Consider the following 25440-nt stretch of genomic DNA (forward strand, 5'->3'; position numbering starts at 1 on the left):
TGGTTGGCAGACAGGAAACAAAGAGTAGGGATTAACGGGTCCCTTTCAGAATGGCAGGCAGTGACTAGTGGGGTACCGCAAGGCTCGGTGCTGGGACCGCAGCTACTTACAATGTACATCAATGATTTAGATGAAGGGATTCAAAGTAACGTTAGCAAATTTGCAGATGACACAAATCTGGGGATGCAGGGTGATTTCGACAGGGTGGGGGAGTGGGCAGATGCATGGCAGATGAAGTTTAATGTGGATAATGTGAGGTCATCCACTTTGGTGACAAAAACAGGAAGGCAGATTATTATCTGAATGGTGTCAAGTTGGGAAAAGGGGAAGTACAATAAGATCTGGGGGTCCTTGTTCATCAGTCACTGAAAATAAGCATGCATGTACAGCAGGCATTGAAGAAAGCGAATGGCCTTCATAACAAGAGGAGCTGAGTATAGGAGCAAACCGGTCCTACTGCAGTTGTACAGGGCCCTAGTGAGACCACACCTGGAGCATTGTGTACAGTTATGGTCTCCATATTTGAGGAAGGACATTCTTGCTATTGAAGCAGTGCAGCGTAGGTTTACCAGGTTAATTCCCGGGATGGCGGGACTGTCATATGTCGGTAGAATGGAGCAGCTAGGTTTGTACGCTCTGGAGTTTAGAAGGATGGGAGGGGATCTTATTGAAACGTATAAGATTAGTAACGGATAGCTGACGTTTCACAGAGGGGTCAGCGGGTCAGGCAGCATCTCTTTTTTGCACCAGTAGTTTTTTTTAATAAGGTCGTAAGGAATAGTAGAATGAGGCCATTCGGCCTATCAAGTCTAGTCCACCATTCAATCATGCCTGATTTATCTCTTCTTCCCATCCCCATTCTCCTGCCTTCTCTCCATAATCCCTGACACTGACCAAGAACCTGCCAATCTCTGCTTTAAAAATATCCACTGCCTTGGCCTCCACCACTGTCTGCAGCAATGAATCCCACAGATTCACCACCCTCTGACAAATGAAATTCCTCCTCATCTCCTTCCTAAAGGTGCATCCTTTAATTCTGAGGCTGTGCCCTCTAGTCCTAGACTCTCCCACTAGTGGAAACATCCTCTCCTCATTCCTATCCAAACCTTTCATTATTTGTCAGTTATTTGTCAACTGTCATTTTACAATTGTAAATACTGGACAATTTTCAACAGTAAGTTTATGAGACAATTAATGTGGAATTAGGCAACATCATAAACTGGAGGTTAATAGTGCGGGACTGTTTTTGTGAAGCTTAATGTAATTTGTGTGGAAATGCAATTCACAGTGCATTCAGAAAGCATTCAGACCCCTTCACTCTTTCCACATTTTGTTTGGACACGCTAGAGGCAGGAAAAATGTTCCCGATGTTGGGGGAGTCCAGAACTAGGGGCCACAGTTTAAGAATAAGGGGTAAGCCATTTAGAACGGAGAAGAGGAAACACTTTTTCACACAGAGAGTGGTGAGTCTGTGGAATTTTGTTATGTTACAGCCTTATTTTTAAATTGAGTAAATTCATTCAATCTATACACAATACCGCATAATAAAAAAGTGAAAACAAGTGTTTGGAAATGTTTGCAAAGTAATTAAAAAGAAAGAACCAATATCACATTTACATAAGTTTTCAGACCCTTCACTCAGTACGTTGTTTTGGTATCTTTGGCAGTGATTACAGCCTCAACTCTTCTTGGGTATGACGCTACAAGCTTGGCACACCTGTATTTGGGTAATTTATCCCATTCTTCTCTGCAGATCCTCTCAAGCTCTGTCAGGTTGGATGGGGAGCGTCGATGCACAGCTATTTTCAGGTCCCTCCAGAGATATTCGATTGGGTTCAAATCCAGGCTCTGGCTGGGCCACTTACGGACATTCACAGACTTGTCACAAAGCCACTCCTGCGTTGTCTAGGCTGTGTGTTTAGGGTCGTTGTCCTGTTGGAAGGTGAACCTCCGCCCCAGTCTGAGGTCCAGAACGCTCTGGAGCAGGTTTTCATCAAGGATCTCTCTGTACTTTGCTCCGTTCATCTATCCCTCGATCCTGACTAGTCCCCCAGTTCCTGCCGCTGAAAAACATCCCCACAGCATGATGCTGCCACCACCATGCTTCACCGTAGGTATGGTATAGGCCAGGTGATGAGTGGTGCCTGGTTTCCTCCAGACGTGACGCTTGGCATTTAAGCCAAAGAGTTCAATCTTGGTTTCATCAGACCAGAGAATCTTGTTTAGGTGCCTTTTGGCAAACACCAAGTGGGCTGTCATGTGCCTTTTCCTGAGGAGTGGCTTCCGTCTGGTCACTCTACCATAAAGGCCTGATTGGTGAAGTGCTGCATATAGAGTTGTCCTTCTGGAAGGATCTCCCATCTCCACAGAGGAACTCTGAAGCTCTGTCGGAGTGACCATCGGATTCATGGTTACCTCCCTGACCAAGGCCCTTCTCCCCCGATTGCTCAGTTTGGCCGGGTGGCCAGCTCTGAAGAGTCCTGGTGATTTCAAAGTTCTTCCATTTAAGAATGACGGAGGCCACTGTGCTCTTCGGGACCTGCAATGCTGCAGGAATTGTTTTCTACCCTTCCCCAGATCAGTGTCTCGACATAATCCTGTCTCGGAGGTCTACGGACAATTCCTTCATCTTCATGGCTTGGTTTTTGCTCTGACATGCACTGTCAACTGTGGGACCTTATATAGATATGTAAATGTGATATTTCAGTTATTTCTTTTTAATTACTTTGCAAACATTTCTAAACACCTATTTTCACTTTTTTATTCTGGCGTATTGTGTATAGATTGATGATTAAAAAAATGAATTTACTCCATTTTAAAATAAGGCTGTAACGCAATAAATGTGGAAAAAGTGAAGGGGTGTGAATACTTTGCGAATGGACAGTGTATGATCGTTCACTGCTTTGCCACGCCATTGGACAGATTTCACATCAGTAGGATTCATTTGACAGCGTGTATTTGACAAAACATACGGCATCAACACAGTACGTCTTAATAGAGTCATACAGCACGGTAGCAGGCCTTTCGGCCCATCTCGATCATGCCGACCAACATGCCCCATCTACACTTGTCCACCTGCCTGTGTTTGGCCAATTTCCCTCTAAACTTATCCTATCCATGCACAGGCCCGTACGAAGCTTTCCAAAAATGGGGGATGGCATAACAGGATTACAAAAAAATTAATGTGAAATAGTATGCGTGCAAAGCATGAAGTCCCTCGATGCCAGGATCCAGGGCCCACTTAAAGGCTCTGGAAGCTCTGAGGTTTTAGATGCTCTCTGATGAATTCTGAGCCTTATTTTAGAACATTTTTGCACCAAATTTATGACCAATATTTCAGAAATTAACAGGAATCTGAGAGGTAGCTTTTTCTCACAAAGGGTGCTGGGTGTATGGAACGAGCTGCCAGAGGAGGTAGTTATGGCTGACACTATCCTACTGTTTAAGAGACATTTGGACACGTGCATGGATAGGACAGATTTAGATGGATATGGGCCAAACGCGTGTGAGTGGGGCTAGTTTACATGTCGGTCGGTGTGGGCTAGTTGGGCCGAAGGGCCTGTTTCCACACTGCATCATTCTATGACTAAAAAGTGAAGAAGAAAAATGCATGTAGATAAGTAGAGCAGATTTGAAAGAGGAGTGAAATGTAAAGGCAGAGAGAGGTTTATGGGTGGAAAGGAACATAGGAAAGGAGGGGGGAGAGTGGGCTTGGGCAGATGGGTGAAGGGAAAATAGACACAAAGTGCTGGAGTAACTCAGTGGGCCAGGCAGCATCTGCGGAGAATATGAATAGGCGACGTTTCACAAAGTGCTGGAGTAACTCAGTGGGCCAGGCAGCATCTGTGGAGAACATGGATAGGTGACGTTTCACAGAGTGCTGGAGTAACTCAGTGAGTCAGGCAGCATCTGTGGAGAACATGGATAGGTGACATGTCACAGAGTGCTGGAGTAACTCAGTGAGTCAGGCAGCATCTCTGGAGATTATATTTCGGGTCAAGACCGTTCTTCAGTAATATTCATGATGTGCCATGCATAGACATTCCTGAATGTTACCCAAACCATCGTGAGCTACTTTGTTACGGTGCTTGCCCTCTCCTATAATGTCTCTGCTGCCTTGGGTGATGCAGGACAGGACACGAGCTTTGGGACACGGTGTGAAGCTGTTGCAGTCTGTCCCAGCCTGGTAAAAACCAGGATGGAGTGGATGTGGAGAGGATGTTTCCACTAATGGGAGAGTCTAGGACCAGTGGCCACAGCCTCGGAATTAAAATACATTCCTTTAGGAAGGAGATGAGCAGGAATTTCTTAAGTCAGAGGGTGGTGAACTGTGGAATTCATTGCCACAGACAGCTGTGGAGGTCAAGTCAATGGACATTTTTCAGGAGGAGATTGATAGATTCTTGATTGATACGGGTGTCAGAGGTAATGGGGAGAAGGCAGGAGAATGGGTTTGAGAGGGAAAGATAGATAGAGCCATAGAGTGATACAGTGTGGAAACAGGCCCTTCGGCCCTGCATGTCCCATCTGCACTAGTCCCACCTGCCCATGTTTGATCCATATCCCTCCGAACCTGTCCTATCCATGTACCTGTCTAACTGTTTCTTAAATGTTGCGATAGTCCCTGCCTCAACTACCTCCTCTGGCAGCTTGTTCCATACACCTACCACCCTTTGTGTGAAAAACATTCCCCACAGATTCCTATTAAATCTTTTGCCCTTCACCTTCAACCTATGTCCTCTGCTCCTCGATTCACTTATCTGGGCAAAAGACTCAACCATATCTATTCAAATCATGATTTTATACACCTCTATTAGATCATCCCTCATCCTCCTGTGCTCCATGAAATAGAGTCCCAGCCTACTCAACCTCTCCCTATAGCTCTGGCCCTCTAGTCCTGGCAACATCCTCGTAAATCTTCACTGTACCCTTTCCAGTTTGATGACATATTTCCTATAACATGGTGCCCAGAACTGAATACAATACTCTGAATGCGGCCTCACCAACTTCTTATGCAACTGCAACATGACCTCCCAACCTCTATACTCAGCCTGACCCGCTGAGTTACTCCAGCACTCTGTGAAACGTCACAGAACAGGGCAAGATTAGCAAGTTTGCTGATGATACAGAAGTGAATGGTTTTGCAGATAGTGAAGATGGTTGTGAAAGATTGCAGCAGGATCTGGATCAATTAGCCAGGTGGGCAGAGGAATGGTTGATGGTTGCATGGTTCCTTGAAGGTCGTGTCGCAGGTATATCAGGTGGTCTAAAAAGTATTTTGGCACTTTGGCCTTCATCAGTCATAGTATTGAGTATAGAAGTTGTGAGGTCATGTTGCAGTTGTATAAGACGTTGGTGAGACTGCATTTAGAAAATTGTGCTCAGTTCTGGGCACCATGTTATAGGAAAGATGTCAAATTGAAAAGAGTACAGAGATCCCCACCCTGGATCAGTCAAATCAGGGATGTGTCATCCGCAAACTTGAGAAGCTTGACAGGGATGTCTGTGGATGTGCAGTCATTGGTGTGGCGAGAGTAGAGGAGAGGGGAGAGTACGCATCTTGCGGTGCTCCTATGCTGAGCGTTTGCGGGTCCGAGATATACTTTCCCGTCTCACATGCTGCTTCCTGTCTGTCAGGAAGCTGATGATCCACCGACAGAGGGGATCAGGCACAGTCAACTCAGAAAGTTTGGAGCGTAGTAACTCTGGCATAATGGTGTTGAATGCAGAGCTAAAATCAACAAACAAAATCCTCGCATTGGTCCCCTGGCGGTCTAGGTGTTGGAGGATGAAGTGCCGGCCCAGATTGACTGCATCATCCACAGATCTATTGGCCCAATATGCAAAATGCAGAGGGTCCAGCAGAGGGATTGTGATATTTTTCAGCTTGGCCAGCACAAGCCTTTCAACGGTCTCCATGACTACAGAGGTCAGTGCGACAAGCCTGTAGTCATTAAGACCAGTAATCCTTACCTTTTTGGGTACAGGGACAATAGTGGAGACTTTGAAGCAGGCAGGGACAGTGCATCTTTGCAGGGACTGGTTAAAAATGAGTAATTGGGTGTGAGGTGTTGGTGGGGGTGGGAAAGGGTCCACTCTTTTCATCCTGGACTCTTGCCTTAAGTAGGTGTGAGGTGGTGAATGGGAAGGAGAGGGTGCAGGGTCCATTCTTTGCAGACTGGGGTCTGGCTGTGTTTGTTGGGGAGGGGGTACCAGGGTTACGTTTCTGATTTTCAAACCTGCAGTAAAACTCATTCAGGTTGTTCATCAGCTGACGATTGTCCAAAGAGCGGGGGGCTTTCCTCTTATAGCTGGTGATTTCTTGCATGCCCTTCCAAACTGAAGAAGAGTCTCCTCAACTTCTCAGAGTACCTTTCCTTGGCAGCTCTGATTCCCCTTCTCAGCTCTTTATCAATTACGCTATCTTTTAACTCTTTTACGATTAGGCTATCGGCTTGACGCATATTTGCCCCCAACCCCCCTGATCTCGAAATTGAAATGTTACATCTGTATATAATGATCCCATTAAAATGTGTATTTATGTCACAAACTATGGAATTCATATTTTTCAGTATTTTTATCATGGAAAAGAAAGCAGTTCCAATTGTTTGATATTATTTGATATTGTTTCATATTATTCATATGGAGGAGAAAATATAATAGCTCTAAAACCTACCTTAATTTTGTAATCTCACTAAAGATAATCCCCCTTTCACTCTTCCCTCCCCCATCTCTCTCTCTCCCCTCCCTTCCCCTCTCTCTCTCCCCCTCCCACATCCCCCCTCTTTCTGGCAGGGGGGATGAAGATGAAGGTGGTGTGGCCCAGTGGGGCCAGTGGGGTGGTGTGGGCCCAGTGGGGGTGGTGGTGTGGGCCCAGCGGGGGTGGTGTGGGCCCAGTGGTGGTCAGCAGGGGTGGTGTGGGCCCAGCAGTGGTGGTGTGGGCCCAGCGGGGGTGGTGTGGGCCCAGCGGGGGTGGTGTGGGCCCAGTGGGGGTGGTGTGGGCCAGCGGGGGTGGTGTGGGCCCAGTGGGGGTGGCCTGGGCCCAGTGGGGGGGCGTGGGCGGAGTAGGGGTCAGCGGGGGTGGTGTGGGCCCAGTGGGGGTGGGGCCCAGCGGGGGTGGGCCCAGCGGGGGTGGTGTGGGCCCAGCGGGGGGTGGTGTGGGCCCAGTGGGGGTCAGGGGGGTGGTGTGGGCCCAGTGGGGGTAGTGTGTGGGCCCAGCGGGGGGTGGGTGTGGGCCCAGCAGTGGTGGCCTGGGCCAGCGGGGGTGCCGTGGGCCCAGCGGGGTCCAACGGGGATGGAGTGGACCCAGCGGCGGTGGCGTGGTTCAACAGGGGTAGCGTGGGCCAGCAGGGGTCAGCGGGAGTGGCATGGGCCCAGTGTGGCTTGGGCCCCGGCGGCGGGGCGGGGCGAGGCGAGGAGTCTGGTGTTAGGGTTACAGTCGCTGGGTTCAGATTCAGCCACTCCCGCCCGGCGACGGGAGGACGGTCTCCAGATTTGTTTTCCGATTTATTTATTTTTTTATTTCCCTCGGGATTTTTTATTACTCTGGGGGGAAAAAGGGGGGTGCAGTCGCACCCAACGCACCCCCCCCCCCCCCCCCTTCAGACGGCCATGCATGCACCTGTCCAAACATCTTCAATGTTGTTATAGTCCCTGCCTCAAGTACTTCCCGTGGCAGCTCGTTCCATACACCCAGCACCCTCCGTGTGGAAAGATTGCTCCTCGATTTTCCATTCAAGTCAAGTGAGTTTATTGTCGTGTGTCCCTGTATAGGACAATGAAATTCTTGCTTTGCTTCAGCACACAGACCATTGTAGGCATTTACTACAAAACAGATAAATGTGTCCATATACCGTAATATAAATATATACACACATGGATAAATAAACTGATAAAGTGCAAATAACAGATAATGGGTTATTAATAATCAGAGTTTTGTCCGAGCCAGGTTTTGGCTGTGGGGAAGTAGCTATTCCTGAACCTGGTTGTTGCAGTCTTCAGGCTCCTGTACATTCTACCTGAAGGTAGCAGGGAGATGAGTGTGTGGCCAGGATGGTGTGGGTCTTTGATGATACTGCCAGCCTTTTTGAGGCAGCGACTGCGATAGATCCCCTCGATGGAAGGAAGGTCAGAGCCGATGATGGACTGGGTGGGCAGTGTTTACTACTTTTTGTAGTCTTTTCCTCTCCAGGGCACTCAAGTTGCCGAACCAAGCCACAATGCAACTGGTCAGCATGCTCTCTGCTGTGCACCTGTAGAAGTTAGAGAGAGTCCTCCTTGACAAACTGACTCTCCGTAATCTTCTCAGGAAGTAGAGGCGCTGATGTGCTTTCTTGATAATTGCATTAGTGTGCTCCCATTCCCTTTCCCATCCCTTCCCAATCATCTCTTGGCATTTGAAGATGCTTCACAAAGCATGTCGAAGACTTGCTGCTGCTGTTACAATATATTTTATGCTATATGTTTGGATATTATTTAACATTTTGGAATAAAAGAGGGATAAAGAGGTCATTGGGGCAGCACAGTGGCGTAAACAACGGGTGCTGTCTGTATGGAGTTTGCACGTACTCCCAGTGACCACGTGGGTTATCTCCGGGTTCTCCAGTTTCCTCCCACACTCCAAAGACGTACAAGTTTGTAGGTTAATTGACTTCTGTAAAATTGTAAATTGTCCCTAGTGTGTAGGATAGTGCTGGTGTTCCCGTGCAGGTCTATAGCACCTGCCCACTTATTCTTAAACAATAGCCCCTGGTTCAGGACTCCCCCAACATCGGGAACATGTTTCCTGCCTCTAGCGCGTCCAAACCCTTAATAATCTTATATGTTTCAATAAGATACCCGCTCATCCCTCTAAACTCCAGATTACACAAGCCCAGCCGCTCCATTCTATCAACACATCCGGAAATTAACCTTGTGAACCTACGCTGCACTCCCTCAATAGCAAGAATGTCCTTCCTCAAATTTGGAGACTTAACCTGCACACAATACTCCAGGTGTGGTCTCACGAGGGACCCGTACAACTGCAGAAGGACCTCTTTGCTCCTATGCTCAACTCTTCTTGTTATAAATGCCAACATGCCATTCGCTTTCTTCACTACTTGCTGGACCCGCATGCTTACTTTCATAGACTGATGATCAAGGACCCCCAGATCCCGTTGTACAACGTTGGATGTTGTGGGCTGAATGGCCTGTTCCTGTTCTATGGTTCCATATTGCATGAATGTACAATGGGATTAGTTCAGCCGGCCTTATGAGCTACCAGTGACAGGGAAGAAACTCCACAGCTCAGTGTTTCTTTGTGGCTCCTTGTGTTCGAGTCTTTAAGTAAGAATGTACAGATAAAACCTCGCCCCCAATTAGTGGTTGTGGGATTGCAGAGGGTAAGGTATGAAAGCATGTTCCCTCGTGCATTAGAATGCTGGGCATTGATCCGAACTCTCTGAATCACTGCGTGTGGGATGACTTCAAATGTACGTTTAAGAGGCTGGTGGTGAAATAAATATTATTCCATTCGGTTGTGAAATATTTTCTTAGATTTCTGGATGATTAAGGATAAACACAGGGATTAATTGAAAAAATAACTGGACTGAAGATATGATTTGTGTGTCAAGTGATTGACTGTGAGTGTGTCTCCCCCATGCCCAACAGCTGGCCATTGTAAACATTGACCGGGGTGGGCAAGTGGAAACGCTGGCCTGATAAAGTAGCGATCAACGTGCAACATGCTGGTTTAAACCAAATGTAGACACAGAGTGCTGGAGTAACTCAGCGGGTCAGGCAGCATCTGTGGAGAACATGGATAGGTGACGTTTCACAGGGTGCTGGAGTAACTCAGCGGGTCAGGCAACATCTGTGGAGAACATGGATAGGTGATGTTTCACTGAGTGCTGGAGTAACTCAAGAGAACATGGATAGGTGACGTTTCACAGAGTGCTGGAGTAACTCAGCGGGTCAGGCAGCATCTGTGGAGGTAACGTTTCACAGAGTGCTGGAGTAACTCAGCGGTCAGGCAGCATCTGTGGAGAACATGGATAGGTGACGTTTCACAGAGTGCTGGAGTAACTCAGCGGGTCAGGCAGCATCTGTGCAGAACATGGATAGGTGACGTTTCACAGAGTGCTGGAGTGACGTTTCACAGAGTGCTCAGGCAGCATCTGTGGGGAACATGGATAGGTGACGTTTCACAGAGTGCTGGAGTAACTCAGCGAGTCAGGCAGCATCTGTGGAGAACATGGATAGGTGACGTTTCACAGAGTGCTGGAGTAACTCAGCGGGTCAGGCAGCATCTGTGGAGAGAATGAATGGTCTCCATTCTTCCTCTCCTTGAGTTACTCCAGCTTCTTGCGCCTAAAGTAGGAAACAATCTCTGTTCATTAAAACAAATGACCGGCTGTGACATGTTTAGATTCAGCACTTATGGCCATGTCAGCACAACTCTGGGAACAAATTGCCTCATTACTTCATTATGAGCAAAGATAAATATTCATGTTTGACTTTTTTTCACAGGAGAGACCATGTTGAATGAAAGAGGACCTTGTTAGGTTTAGTGCGTGGGAAAGAACTGCAGATGCTGGCTAACACCGAAGAAAGACACAAAAAGCTGGAGTAACTCAGTGGGTCAGGCAGCGTCCTGACCAAAAACCTCACCCATTCCTTCTCTCCAGAGGTGCTGCCTGTCCTGCTGAGTTACTCAAGCTTTTTGTGTCTATTATTAGGTTTAAACTTCACTTTAGAAATAGAGACTTTAAAGAGATCCAGGGCAGAAACAGGCCCTTCAGCCCACTAAGACAGCCCACTCCGACCAGCGATCACCCCGTACACCAGCACTATCCGACACAGCAGGGACAACTTACACGTTTACCAAAGCCAACTAATCTACAAACCCGCAAGTGTTTGGAGTGTGGAAGGTAACCAGAGCACCCGGTGAAAACCCACGCGTACAATATTGTACAAACTCGGTACAGACAGCACCCGTAGTCGGGATCTGGCGCTGTGAGGCCGCAACTCTACCGCTGCACCACCGTGCCGCCCTGAAGAGTTTACAGGCATAGAGTGATACAGCACGGAAACAGGCCCTTCGGCCCATCTTGTTTATGCCGATCAAGATGCCCAGTCTACATTAGTTCCACATGCCTGCACGGCCGATATCCTCCTAAAGTTTTCCTATCTATGTACCTGTCCAAATGTCTCTTCAATGTTGTTCTTGTATCTGCTCGACCACCTCCTCTGGTCATTTATTCCATACACCCACCACCCACTGTGTGAATAAGTTGCCCCTCAGATCCCTAATACATCTTTCCCCTCTCAGCTTAAACCTAGTTCTGGTTCTTGATTCCCCGACTCTGGATAAAAGACTGTGTACATTCACTCTGTCTATCCCCCTCATTGTCGTATACATCTCTATAAGATCACCCCTCATCCACCTGTGCTCCACGGAATCAAGTCCTCGGTTCGAGTTTATTATTGTCACATGTACAGACATACAGTGAAAACCTTTGTTTTGTGTGCCATGTAAACATATTAGATAATATTACACATTAATACAATCAAGTCAAACTCAACAACAGGTAGAGGAAAGGGGAAGATACAGAGTGCAGAATATAGTTCTCAACATTGTAGCGCATCAGTTCCAGAGACAAGGTCCACTGTCCGCAATGGGGTAGAGGTGAATCGGACAGTACCCTAGCTTATGGAAGGGCCGTTCAGAAACCTGATTATAGAGGGGAAGAAGCTGTTTTTCATGCATCTTAACGTATCATCCTTAATCTATGTGACGGTGGGGTTATTGAGGGCTAGGCTGGGAAATATTCCATTGTACAGTTTATCCTGAATAGACAGACAGTTGAGGAATACACAACTCCGTCGATCCTCTCTGAAGGCAGTAATAATGAACTAACATTGGGAAACATTTGTTGTAGAGTCATTGACCTTTGCAGCGTGAAAACAGGCCCTTCAGCCCAACTTGTCAATGCTGACCAAGTTGGCATTCTGGGCTAGTCCCATTTGCCTGCATTTGGCCCACATCCCTCTGAAGCAGGGGAGGGCAACCTTGTTCTGCATAGGGGCCGGGACGCATGTCTGTGAGCGGACGGCTGGCCACATCTATCACGTGTACACGTGGATCCCGCCCCCATCCTGCCTCGGATAGCAGGCATCAAATCTCGTGTTGACAGAAGGTAGACAAAAATGCTGGAGAAACTCAGCGGGTGAGGCAGCCTCGTGCAGTCCTTGCATGTCTCACCCGCTGAGTTTCCCCAGCATTTTTGTCTACCTTTGATTTTTCCAGCATCTGCAGTTCTTTCTTAAACGTGTTCACAGAAGGTGCGCGGCCGTGCACAGGTTGCGGTACAGCCAGCGCTCGGCGGGCCGAATGATTACGGAATACGGGCCGCATTCGGCCCAGGGGCCGTAGGTTGCCGACCCCTGTTCTCACCAGGTATCTGTCCAAACCTTTTTTTAAAAGTTGTAATAGCACCCGCTTCCACAGCTTCCTCTGGCAGCTCGGTCCAGATACGGACGATGCTCAAAGTGAACAAGTTGTCCCTGAGGTCCCTCGTAAATCTCTCCCCTCTCACCTTTATCCTGTGCCCTCTAGTTTTGGAATCCTCTATGCTGGGACAAAGACAGCGAGCGTTCACTTTATCCGTGCCCCTCATGATCGTGTACACCTCAATAAGGTCAACCACTGGCCTCCTACGCTCCAAAGAACAAAGTCGCAGCCTAGCCAACCTCAAAACTCAAGCTCACAAAATATCAAAGTTACACACAAAATGCTGGAGTAACTCAGCAGGTCAGGTAGCATCAACTGTTGCCTGTGCCGCTGAGTTACTCCGGCATTTTGTGACTATCTCCAGTGTAAACCAGCATCTGCAGTTCCTTCCTACACATCTCATGAATCATCAGTCTGAAGAAGGGTCTTGACCTGAAACGTCAACCATTCCTTCTCTCCGGAGATGTTGCCTGCCCACGCTGAGTTTTTGTGTCTATCCCATGAACCATTTCCTTCCTTCCACCCCACCACCTAGGAGTGAGATTTATTTCAGGGTGAAGTTATTCATTGTTGTGGGCAAGTTGCCAGAATAGCAGGGATGAAGTTAAAGGAAGCGATGATATGGGAGTATGGCTGGGAGTTTTACGAGAACAAAGTGATTTGGGAGTTTCTGGTGGGGGGACCTTGTAGGTAACTGCTCAGATCAGTACAGAGATTGTTACTGGTCCGTCAGGAAAATCATTACAGGTGCGATTATAATCATGTATTGTCTTTCTGCTGACTGGAGAGCACGCCACAAAGCTTTCCACTGTACCTCGATACACGTGACACATAAACTAAACTGTGTAACTGTGAGAGAATCGAGAGGATCAGAGAATCAAAGCATCCCTTTGATCACAGACGTGTGCCCTGCAGTTACAACAGTTTGTTGTTTCAAGTTGGCTTAGGTCCCCTGGCACTCATTTTCATTTTACACTCGATTCCCTCTGCAACAACATCAGGCCACTTTCAGGGAATTTGTTACGCTGATAACTCAAAGGAATTTTGTTCTTTAGTTTAGTTTAGAGACACAGCGTGGAAACAGGGCTTTTGGCCCACCGAGTCCGCGCCGACTAGTGATCCCCGCACATTAACACTACCCTACACACACTAAGGACAATTTGTACCGTCAATTAACCTACAAACCTGCACGTCTTTGGAGTGTGGGAGCAAACCAGAGATCTCGGAGAAAAGACACGCAGGTCACGGGGAGAACAGGCAAACTTCGTACAGACAGCATGTAGTGATATATTGTGAAAGACAGGCATTGTAAATTGCTGCCCATTGCAGGTGCGGTAATGGTGTTTACCTGGTACAGGTGTTTACCTGTCCAGCTTTGCGTGAATATTCGACCTGATCACAGGCCTTTCCCTTCGTCTCCTCCACTGACTTCTTTGTCAACTTTGACCTCTTTTAAATGTTCCTCTCTTGCCTTTCCCATTTCCAACAAAACCTCATCAAAGTCATAAACATTCAAAAGACACCTGGACAGGTACATGGATAGGACAGGTTTGGAGGGATAATAATAATAATAATAATAATAATAATAATAATAATAATAATAATAATAATAATAATAATAATAATAATAATAATATATTTTATTGTCATTGCACATTAGACACACAGGGATTTGGTATGCAGCTTCCATCCGATGTCAAAAAAATAAATATATAAGCTGTGTGTCGTGACCATCTGAGGGAGACAGTCCAGGGAGGGTGGGGGGCACTCAGCAGGGCCGGTTCAGAGCCGCTATAGCTCTGGGAATGAAGCTGTCTGGAGGTTCGGGCGTAGAAGGCCTTGTAACGTCTGCCGGAGGGAAGTAGTTCGAACAGTCCATTACAAGGGTGTGAGGAGTCTTTATGGATGCTGACGGCCTTCCTGAGGCACCGTGTGCGGTAGATGCCCTCCAAGGCTGGTAGCTGTGTCCCAATGATCCTCTGTGCTCTGTGCACGATGCGCTGAAGAGCTCTCCTCTCCGCCTCCGTGCAGCTGAGATACCACACAGAGATGCCATACGTTAATATGCTCTCTGTGGTGCAGCGGTAGAATGTTGTCAGCAGCTGTTGGGGCAGACCAGTCTCTTTTAATGTCCTCAGGAAGAACAGTCGTTGCTGTGCCTTCTTGACCAGCGCAGCGGTGTTGGTGGACTATGTGAGGTCCTCTGAAATGTGAGTGCCCAGAAACTTAAAGCTGGACACTCTCTCCACACTTTCCCCGTAAATGGAGATTGGGGCGTATTCTCCATTATGTGACCTCCTGAAGTCAATAATCAGCTCCTTGGTCTTGGAGGTGTTTAGTGACAAGTTGTAACGTGTGCACCAGTCCGCCAGGTTCTGCACCTCCGCTCTGTATTTTGTTTCATCACCGTTGGTGATCAGCCCAATCACTGTTGTGTCGTCTGCAAACTTGACAATGGTGTTGGTGTCGAATGCAGCAACACAGTCGTGAGTGAAGAGGGAGTAGAGCATGGGGCTTAGTACATAGCCCTGTGGTGTGCCGGTGCTCAGGGTGATAGTGGAGGACAGGTGCGGGCCCAGTCTCACTGCCTGCGGTCGCTCCGTCAGAAAATCTATGGGCCAAACTCAGACAGGTGGGACTAGTGTAGCTGGGACATGTCGGTCAGTGTGGGCAAGTTGGGCCGAAGGGCCTGTTTCCATTCTGTATCATTCTATGAGTCCACATTGGACCCCAGCTGTGGGAAGAGGTAGGGTTATGGATGCTACACTACAGGAGAGATGTGATGATGTACGAGGGATTATTACATGTGAAGTTCAAGGAGGTGCAATTAGAGCCATTTAGAACGGTGACGAGGAAACACTTTTTCTCACAGAGTGGTGAGTCTGTGGAGTTCTCTGCCTCAGAGGGCGGTGGAGGCAGGTTCTCTGGATACTTTCAAGAGCTAGATAGGGCTCTTAAAGTTAGTGGAGTCAGGGGTTATGGGGAGAAGGCAGGAACGGGGTACTGATTGGGGATGATCAGCCATGGCGGTGCTGGCTCGAAGGGCCGAATGGCCTACTCCTGCACCTATTGTCTATTGTCTATTGTCTATTGCCCAGATTGGAGAATTATGAGGAGAAACATTGCAGGTCAGGATTGTTTTTCTTTCTAATAAGCAAGTTGGATGGAAGATGTGACCCCTGGGTATAGAAGTGAGGCCCAGACATGGTGAACGGCAAGAACACATTCCCCTCATTAGAGAAGGCACTGATCTGAATATTTAGCCAGAGGGGGGTAAATCTGTAGTATTCATTACCACAGATCCTCCAGGTTCCTATCTATGTCCCTGCCTAAATGTGGAGGCCAAGTCATTGGTATTTTTAAAGTGGGATTGTCAGATTCTTGATCATTATGGGTGCCAGGGGCTATGGGGAGAAGGCCGGAGAATGGGATTGAGTGAAAAAGGGAGAAAACTCCATGTCCTCCTGCACTCCAAGGATTAAGGTCCTAATTCCTCCACCCATGACCCTCTGCCTCCTTGGTTTTGGATCCAATTAGCGAACTCACCTCACATCTCATTGAGTCATAGTGCCACACAGCATGGAAACAGGCCCTTCGGCCCACCTTGCCCATGCTGATCAACATGCCCCATCTACACTAGTCCCACTTGACCCATATCCCTCTAAACCTGTCCGAACGTCACCTATCCATGTTCTCCACAGATGCTGCCTGACCCGCTGAGTTACTCCAGCACTCTTGTGAAACGTCACCTATCCATGTTCTCCACGGATGCTGCCTGACCCGCTGAGTTACTCCAGCACTCTGTGAAACATCACCTATCCATGTTCTCCACAGATGCTGCCTGACCCGCTGAGTTACTCCAGCACTCTGTGAAACGTCACCTATCCATGTTCTCCACAGATGCTGCCTGACCCGCCGAGTTACTCCAGCACCTTAAGTATAGTTTAGTGATATACCTTTAACCCAAGGAGTCCCTGCCAACCAACAATCTCCCGTACACTAGCAGCATCCTACAATTTAGAGAAGCCAATCTGCACATCTTTGGAGTGTTGAAGGACAATGGAGCACTCAGGGAAAACCCACATGGATATCTTTGATCGGGCTTTACTGACTTTATCTTGCACTAAATGTTATTCCTTTATCCCGTATCTGTACACTGGACCTCGATTGTAATCATGTATTGTCTTTCCGCTGACTGGTTAGCACACAACAAAAGCTTTTCACAGTACCTCAGCACGGGCCCACTGAGTCGACACTGACTAGCGATCCCCGCACACTAACGCTATCCTACACACTTTGGCCAATTTATGATTTTTACCGAAGTCAATTAACCAACAAACCCGCCTGTCTTTGGAGTGTGGGAGGAAACCAGAGCACCCGGAGAAAACCCACGTGGTCACGGGGAGACGGTACAAACTCCGTACAGACAGCACCCGTAGTCAGGATGGGGCCTGGGTCTGTGGTGCTGTGAGGCAGCAGCTCTACCCGCTGCGTCACCACAGTGGTTTCCCGCCGTGTGCGGCTCTAGGTGGGTGTATGTGGGCAGTTGCCCGCCTAACCACAGCTCTCTCATGTTGCCCCACCCCCCCCCCCCCCCCCCTGTCCTCCAGGGCCGTAGGAACAGAGAGCTGGAGCAGCAGCTACGTTCAGTGTCCAGCGTTGACGAGCTGATGGCCATCTTTTACCCGGAGCAGTGGAAGATGCTACGATGCCAGTCGCAGGGTGGACATCCCCAGTACCGGGGTGCTGGGCTCAGCACCGCCTCAGAGGAGCCCGTCGCCTACGCCGCCTCCTTCTACAACCCCGAGATCCTGAAAAGTAAGTCCCGCTCTCTAACTAACCCGTCTGCGACGGCCTGCTGGGCCTCACCATGAAATACAGGTCCACCACCGATTACCCCGCACCCTTGCTTCCAGAACCTGATTGGGGATTGATCGTTGTGTCGGAACAACAGGGGTCAGGGCCTCTGAGGGTGTCCAACAGTACCGGAACGTTCCGTCTAGGCCGCCGAGGGCCCGAAACACGGGCCCGCGTAGTTGTCCGTGGGAGCCGGCTACGGGAACGGATTTGCCGGCCACAAACGGGCCGGAATTCCAGAGTCCCGGCCGTAGGGGGGGAGGGGGGGGGGGGGGAAAATCCCACCCGCGCCGACTGGCCGCGGAAACTCCCGGTGAGGTCGGGGTCAGCCGCCCAGTGAGGTCGGGGTCAGCCGCGGAACTCCCAGTGAGGTCGAGATCGACCACCTCTCCCGGCCTGGCGGACACGTTGTCGGGGGGGGGGGGGGGGGGAGGGGATTTCAAGCATCATTTTGTCCGGGTCAAAGGAGGAGCCTGATCACCAGTTGCCGGAAACTCAGTGGTGGACCTGTACTTGAAATTGTAAAGTGTCTCTCTGTAATTTAGTCAGCCCCATCTACGGAATGTTCCAGTCACTGATAAACTATCTTCAGCTGAACAAGCAAACTTGCCAGCCTCTACCCCCCCCCCCCCCCCCCCCCCCGACCCGCTAACACCTACATTCCTTCCTCCAGCTTCACATTTCACTCCCACCCTCTCCTCGTCTCACACCTTGTGTCGTCACCTCTGGCCTTTGTCCAAACATCGTCCAATCTAATCCCTCCTGACCTTTAAGAGTAAGGAATAAACCATTTAGAACGGAGACGAGGAAACACTTTTTCACGCAGAGAGTTGTGAGTCTGTGGAATTCTCTGCCTCAGAGGGTGGTGGAGGCAGGTTCTCTGGATGCTTCCAAGAGAGAGCTAGATAGGGCTCTTAAAGATAGCGGAGTCAGGGGATATGGGGAGAAGGCAGGAACGGAGTACTGATTGTGGATGATCAGCCATTGTTACACATTGAATGGCGGTGCTGGCTCAAAGGGCCGAATGGCCTACTCCTGCACCCATTGTCTATTGACCTCATACACCTGTCAATCTCCAGGCTTTGGTTCGCACCCCCTCTCACTTCTCCTCCAGCTTTATTCCCCATCTAAAGTCAGTCTGACTGAAGAAGGGTTCAGAACTGGACGTCACCTATTCACGTTCTCCACAGATGCTGCCTGACCCGCTGAGTTACTCCAGCACTCTATGAAACGTCACCTATCCATGTTCTCCACAGATGCTGCAGGACCCGCTGAGTTACTCCAGCACTCTGTGTCTTTTTTTGTGAATCAGCATCTGTGGTTTCGTGTCATAGAGTGGTGCAGCGTAGAGAAGTCCTTGGGTGTAAAGTTTTCACGTGATTAAGGAAATAGAAACATAGGATGCATGACCATCAAGTTATGATTTTTAGTTTGATAGTTTCCATGTTGTATAACTCAATGACATCATTGCCCATTGTACAAATCCAGCCCAATGTACCTGCATGTGCTCACTACACTGATTCCGTTTAACCTATGGACATTTTCTGCTTATTTTAGACCAATTCCTCCTCACATCTCCCCTTCTATATCTCTCGTATTAAATGACCATCTGCTCCTGTATCAATGCTCCTGTGTTGCAGCCCGACTGAAATGTTTATAGTGTGGTGGCCATCACCTGTGCATATGCCCTATAGCCCAACTTGCCCACACCGACCAACATGCCCCATCTACACGTCCCACCTGCCTGCATTCGGCCCGTTTCCCTCTAAACCTGTCCTCTCCATGTACCTGTCTCAATGTTTGATAGTCCTTGCCTCTAGCAGCTCATTCCATTCACCCACCACCCTGTTTGTGAAAATGTTACTCCCCAGGCTCCATATTAAATCTTACCCCTCTCACCTTACATCTGGTCTTTGATTCCTCTACTCTGGGCAAGAGACTGTGTGTGTCTACCCGATCTATTCCTCTCAAGATTTTGTGCACCTCGAAAAGATCAGCCCGCATGCTCCTGCATTCCACAACCAAGTCTGTTCAACCTCAGCCTGTGGCTAAATCTTTGTAATCCCGGCATCGTTCTGGTAAACCCCCTCTACACCCTCTCCAAAGCCTCCCCATCCTTCCTGTAATAGGTAGCAATGTTACGAGATTTAAAAAATCAAGTCTGCAACCATGCATAACAATAAGCAATTCACTTTCATATCTCAAGTATTAAAAAAGTTATGACCATTTTCATACTCGGAAATTAGCATCTTGTTCCCTATTGCTTTTCAATGGACATTACAAAAAAGCTGACTGGATAGTCAAACGCCCATTTCTTAAGGACTTTTTTAAATAGCCTAAGTGTCCAAAGATTATTCCAATAATGATTTGGCATTAATTTATAGCCAAATGGAATTGTGTTCAATTGTTGGCCCATTTAAATCGCGTGAGGTTGTGGAACGCGCTGGTTTAGACTCCAAATTAGTCCTAGGAGAAAAATGCGGGATATTCCGTTCTCATATATAGGGTTTATCTATGATTTAATGTCAAAATAAGACATCTTATTGTTTGCTTTATAAAACCCTGCAGAGGTTTGCTCAGGAAATTTTAAAACTATTAGAACTAATTATCGAGGCTAAATAAAATACCTTTTGCGATCTTGCAATTTTTCTTAAAACTAGGCTGAACATCTGCGATTAGTACAGCCTAGTAAAAATCGCGTTTTAAACCCGCCCCCTCCAAACAGCGCCAAAATCGCGGACCTGGCTGTGGGCAGTTCCCAATGACGATTTTTTTGTAATTGAAAAAAACTGGCAATTCCGTTCAGAAAAGACAGGAATTTCCCTTCAATACCCAGACCCAATTGGTGTGGATTAGAATTTGGTACAGACTCCAAACTCCTAGGGAACTGGTTCCGTTCTCAATTAATCTATGAATTCAGATCTTATGTGGCAGCTCAGGAAATTAAATCCAAGCAGCTAAATAAACATGCAACTTAAAAATAAAACAAAGTTTCTATAACTAATGGTCCCTGTGGAGTTCCTGAATTTTAATTGAAAAAAAGGCATCCGGAAGAGAAGGAATTTCCCTTCACAGACCCAAGGCTGTGAATTCTCCAAGTTTAGGTGACTGACTACAACCCACCCCTTCCTTCCCCCCTCTCTCCCCCGTGACCCGCCCATATTGTCATGGGAACACGAGGGGCAACTTCATCCACACCGAGGGTGGTGGGCACATGGAGAGCACAGATTTACAGGGATATGGGCCAAATGCGGATGGATGGGACTAGTGTAGATGGGACATGTTGATTACCCCTCATCCTGGCCAAATTGGGGTGTGGCAACTGACTCTGTGCATCTACCCGATCTATTCCTCTCATGATTTTATACACCTCCATACGATCATTCCTCATCCTCCTGCGCTCCAAAGAATAGAGTCCCAGCCTGCTCAACCTCTCCCTGTAGCTCACACCCTCTAGTCCTGGCAACATCATCGTAAATCTTCTCTGAACCCTTTCAAACTTGACAATATCTTTCCTATAACATGATGCCCAGAACTGAACACAATATTCTAAATGCAACCTCACCAACGTCTTATACAACTGCAACATGACCTCCCAACTCCTAGACTCAACACTCTGACTGATGAGGCCCAATGTGCCAAAAGCCTTTTTGACCACCTTATCTACCTGCGACTCCACCTTCAAGTAACTAATTTCTAGATCCCACTGCTATACAACACTACCCAGAGGCCGACCATTCACTATGTAGGTCCTGTCCTTGTTTGGCTTCCCAAAATGCAACACCTCACACTTCTCTGTATTAAATTCCATCAACCATTCCTCCGCCCACCTGGCCAATCGATCCAGATCCTGCTGCAATGTTTAGCATTTGTCTCATTAACCTCTGTGCCTGACCTCTGTAACCCTGCGGATCATACTGTGATGCACTCCACATCCCTTGAGTTAACGTTCAGTGAACAGAAATAGAAACTAAGGGAAGCCATTTCAGACATTTAGAAAGCAGACTGACGGCTTGCATCACAGCTTGGTAACAGCTCTGCCCAAGATCACAAGATACTGCAGAGAGTTGTGGATGTAGCCCAGTCCATCACACAGACCACACTCCCCACCATTGTAGATGTAGCCCAGTCCATCACACAGACCACACTCCCCACCATTGTAGATGTAGCCCAGTCCATCACACAGACCACACTCCCCACCATTGTAGATGTAACCCAGTCCATCACACACACCACACTCCCCACCATTGTAGATGTAGCCCAGTCCATTACACAGACCACACTCCCCACCATTGACTCCATCTACACTTCCCGCTGCCTTGGGAAAGCAGCCGACATCATCAAAGACTTGTCCCTGTCCCACCCCAGTCATTCCCACTTCTCCCCGCTCCCATCCAGCCGAAAGCACAGAAGCTTGAAAGCGCGCACCACCAGACTAAGGAACAGCTTCTTCCCCTCTGTTATTAGGCTTCTGAACGGTCCTTCCATAAGTTAGGGTACTGTCCGATTAGGGTTGCCAACTGTCCCGTATTAGCCGGGACATCCTGTATACACCATCCTGCATTAGTGATAATTTTTCAAAACTTTAGATTCTGGAGTAGTTCCTGAGGACTGGAGGGTAGCTAATATAACCCCACTTTTTAAAAAGGGAGGGAGAGAGAAAACTGGGAATTACAGACCAGTTAGTCTAACATCGGTGGTGGGGAAAATTCTGGAGTCAGTTATTAAAGATGGGATAGCAGCACATTTGGAAAGTGGTGAATTCATTGGACAAAGTCAGCATGGATTTATGAAAGGTAAATCATGTCTGACGAATCTTATAGAATTTTGCGAGGATGTAACTAGTAGAGTGGATAAGGGAGAACCAGTGGATGTGTTATATCTGGACTTTCAGAAGGCTTTCGACAAGGTCCCACATAAGAGATCAGTATACAAACTTAAAGCACATGGCATTGGGGGTTCAGTATTGATGTGGATAGAGAACTGGCTGGCAGACAGGAAGCAAAGAGTAGGAGCAAACGGGTCCTTTTCAGAATGGCAGGCAGTGACTAGTGGGGTACCGCTAGGCTCAGTGCTGGGACCCCAGCTATTTAGAATATATATTAATGCTCTGGATGAGGGAATTGAATGCAATATCTCCAAGTTTGTGGATAACATGAAGCTGGGGGGCAGCGTTAGCTGTGAGGAGGATGCTAGGAGGCTGCAAGGTGATTTGGATAGTTTGGGTGGACAAATGCATGGCAGATGCAGTATAATGTGGATAAATGTGAGGTTGTCCACTTTGGTGGCAAAAACAGGAAAGTAGACTATTATCTGAATGGTGGCCGATTAGGAAAAGGGGAGATGCAACGAGACCTGGGTGTCATGGTACACCTGTCATTGAAAGTAGGAATGCAGGTGCAGCAGGCAGTGAAGAAAGCAAATGGTATGTTAGCATTCATAGCAAAAGGATTTGAGTATAAGAGCAGGGAGGTTCTACTGCAGTTTTACAGGGTCTTGGTGAGACCACACCTGGAGTATTGTGTACAGTTTTGGTCTCCCAATCTGAGGAAAGACATTCTTGCCATAGAGGGAGTACAGAGAAGGTTCACCAGACTGATTCCTGGGATGGCAGGACTTTCATATGAAGAAAGACTGGATAGACTTGGCTTGTACACGCTAGAATTCAGAATATTGAGGGGGGATCTTATAGAAACTTACAAAATTCTTAAGGGGTTGGACAGGCTAGATGCAGGAAGATTATTCCCGATGTTGGGGAAGTCCAGAACTGGGGGCCACAGTTTAAGGATAAGAGGGAAGTCTTTTAGGACCGAGATGAGAAGATCATTTTTTACACAGAGAGTGGTGAGTCTGTGGAATTCTCTGCCACAGAAGGTGGTTGAGGCCAGTTCATTGGCTATATTGAAGAGGGATTAGATGTGGCCCTTGAGGCTAAAGGGATCAGGGGGTATGGAGAGAAGGCAGGGATGGGATACTGAGTTGGATGATCAGCCATGATCATATTGAACGGCGGTGCAGGCTCGAAGGGCCGAATGGCCTACTCCTGCACCTATTTTCTATGTTTCTATGTATATTGGGCTAAATTGGTTTGTCCCGTACGAGACCGCCCTTGTCCCGTATTTGACCGCTGCTACTCGGGTCGAGGGGACTGTCGGGTCGGAGCGCCGCGTCCGGCCCCGCCTCACCCGTCCCGACGTAGTGCAGCCCATGGAGTGCAGCAGCAGCAGCAGCGCCTCCCCGTGACCCCGTCGGTCGGTGGGCAGACCGGCCAGCTGTCCGACCTATGGACCTTCGCTTACCGCCGACACCACCACTGTCCCTCCTTCTCATGGCCGATCATCGGTTCATGAGTTGGACGGGGTGCTGGACTTTGCGCATGACGTTGCGCGGCCCGGACCAAAACTCCTCAGCTGGCCCGCCGGCTGGGCTTTGTGTACAGTCCAGCACCCGGGCCAACTCATCATTCACTGAGTCAGTCAACGAATTGCCGTCAGGAATTTGTCCCGCATTTTGCCCTTTTGTACCTTATTTGGGAGTGAGAATGTTGGCAGCTCTAGATCCGATTCACCTCTACCCCATTGCGGACATTGGACTTGATACTGGAACTGATGCTGAGAACTATACAATGCTGAGAACTATATTCTGCACTCTGTATCTTCCCCTTTGCTCTACCTGTTGCACTGGAGTTTGAAGTGATTGTATTTATGTATGATATTATCTGATCTGATTGGATAGGAGGCCAAACAAAGCTATTTACTGAACATAGACACAGAGTGCTGGAGTAACTCAGCGGGTCAGGCAGCATCTGTGGAGAACATGGATAGATGACGTTTCACAGAGTGCTGGAGTAACTCAGCGGGTCAGGCAGCATCTGTGGAGACAAAGGTGACTTTCACAGAGTGCTGGAGTAACTCAGCGGGTCAGGCTGTGGAAACATGGATAGGTGACGTTTCACAGAGTGCTGGAGTAACTCAGCGGGTCAGGCAGCATCTGTGGAGAACATGGATAGGTGACGTTTCACAGAATGCTGGAGTAACTCAGTGGGTCAGGCAGCATCTGTGGAGAACATGGATAGGTGACGTTTCACAGAGTGCTGGAGTAACTCAGTGGGTCAGGCAGCATCTGTGGGGAACATGGATAGGTGACGTTTCACAGAGTGCTGGAGTAACTCAGCGGGTCAGGCAGCATCTGTGGGGAACATGGATAGGTGACGTTTTGGGTCTAGATGACTGATGGAGGGTTTGTACCCGAAACGTCACCCATTCCTTCTCTCCAGAGATGCTACCTGTTACTCTGGCATTTAGTGACCACCCTCTAAGTGAAGGCAGGAGAGGTAGTAAACTTCAGTCCTGGTACAATGGTGGTTCCGGAGCAGAGTTAGTCAGTTTATTTTAGCTCTCCATCACTACACCGTGCCTGGTTTTGCAGAATTGATGTTGGCAATGCTTCACTGAATCTGACTGCGTTTCACCTTCTACACCAACAACCACGTTGCCAGGACAAACATGACGTTGGACTGTAGACAGGGCTTTGACGACCATGGTTCACAAGGGCAGAAGTGCAAGGGGGAAGTTTATTTTCAGTGAGTTCTCCACTCTGACTCATACACTGGGCCCTCTGGGGATTGGATAATGACTTTTCCATTTGGAGTCCGGGAGAATATTTTTGGCCGGGATGTACGTACCCAGTCATGTTCTGGCATCAATCCTCCCCAAACCAGCCAGAACAGCCCACTTACTGAATGCTGAATCAGTCCATCTCACAACACCTTGAATCTTTGACAATCTACTGACCTGTTTCTCATTATAGTGGTTCTGTTTTCAAAAGTTCATACGTTTGTGGAGTAGGCTTAGGCCATTCGGCCCATCAAGTCTCCTCTGCCATTCAATCATGGCTGATCTATCTCTCCCTCTCCATCTCCGTGTGAAAGTTAGTTCCCATGATGATCCAATGAGAGAGAGCTGAATGGATAGCAAATTGGCTCCATGGAAGAAAGCAGTGGGTGATGGTGGAAGGTTGCTTCTTGGACTGGAGGCCTGTGACTAGTGGTATGCCTCAGGGTTTGGTGCTGGGCCCGTTACTGTTTCTCATCT

General features: G+C 48.2%; 1 protein-coding gene across 1 annotated transcript in view; it reads left to right on the plus strand.

Moving 5' to 3' along the window:
- Window positions 1-17061: 17061 nt before the first annotated feature.
- vegfc (vascular endothelial growth factor c) overlaps window positions 17062-25440 on the plus strand; it is a 51327-nt gene continuing 42948 nt past the window's right edge. The window contains exon 1 of the mRNA XM_055631021.1: window positions 17062-17308. Coding sequence (XP_055486996.1) covers window positions 17062-17308 — 247 coding nt within the window. The remainder of the gene's footprint in view (window positions 17309-25440) is intronic.

The sequence above is a fragment of the Leucoraja erinacea genome, unplaced genomic scaffold, assembly GCF_028641065.1.
Source record: "Leucoraja erinacea ecotype New England unplaced genomic scaffold, Leri_hhj_1 Leri_61S, whole genome shotgun sequence".
NCBI lineage: Eukaryota > Metazoa > Chordata > Chondrichthyes > Rajiformes > Rajidae > Leucoraja > Leucoraja erinaceus.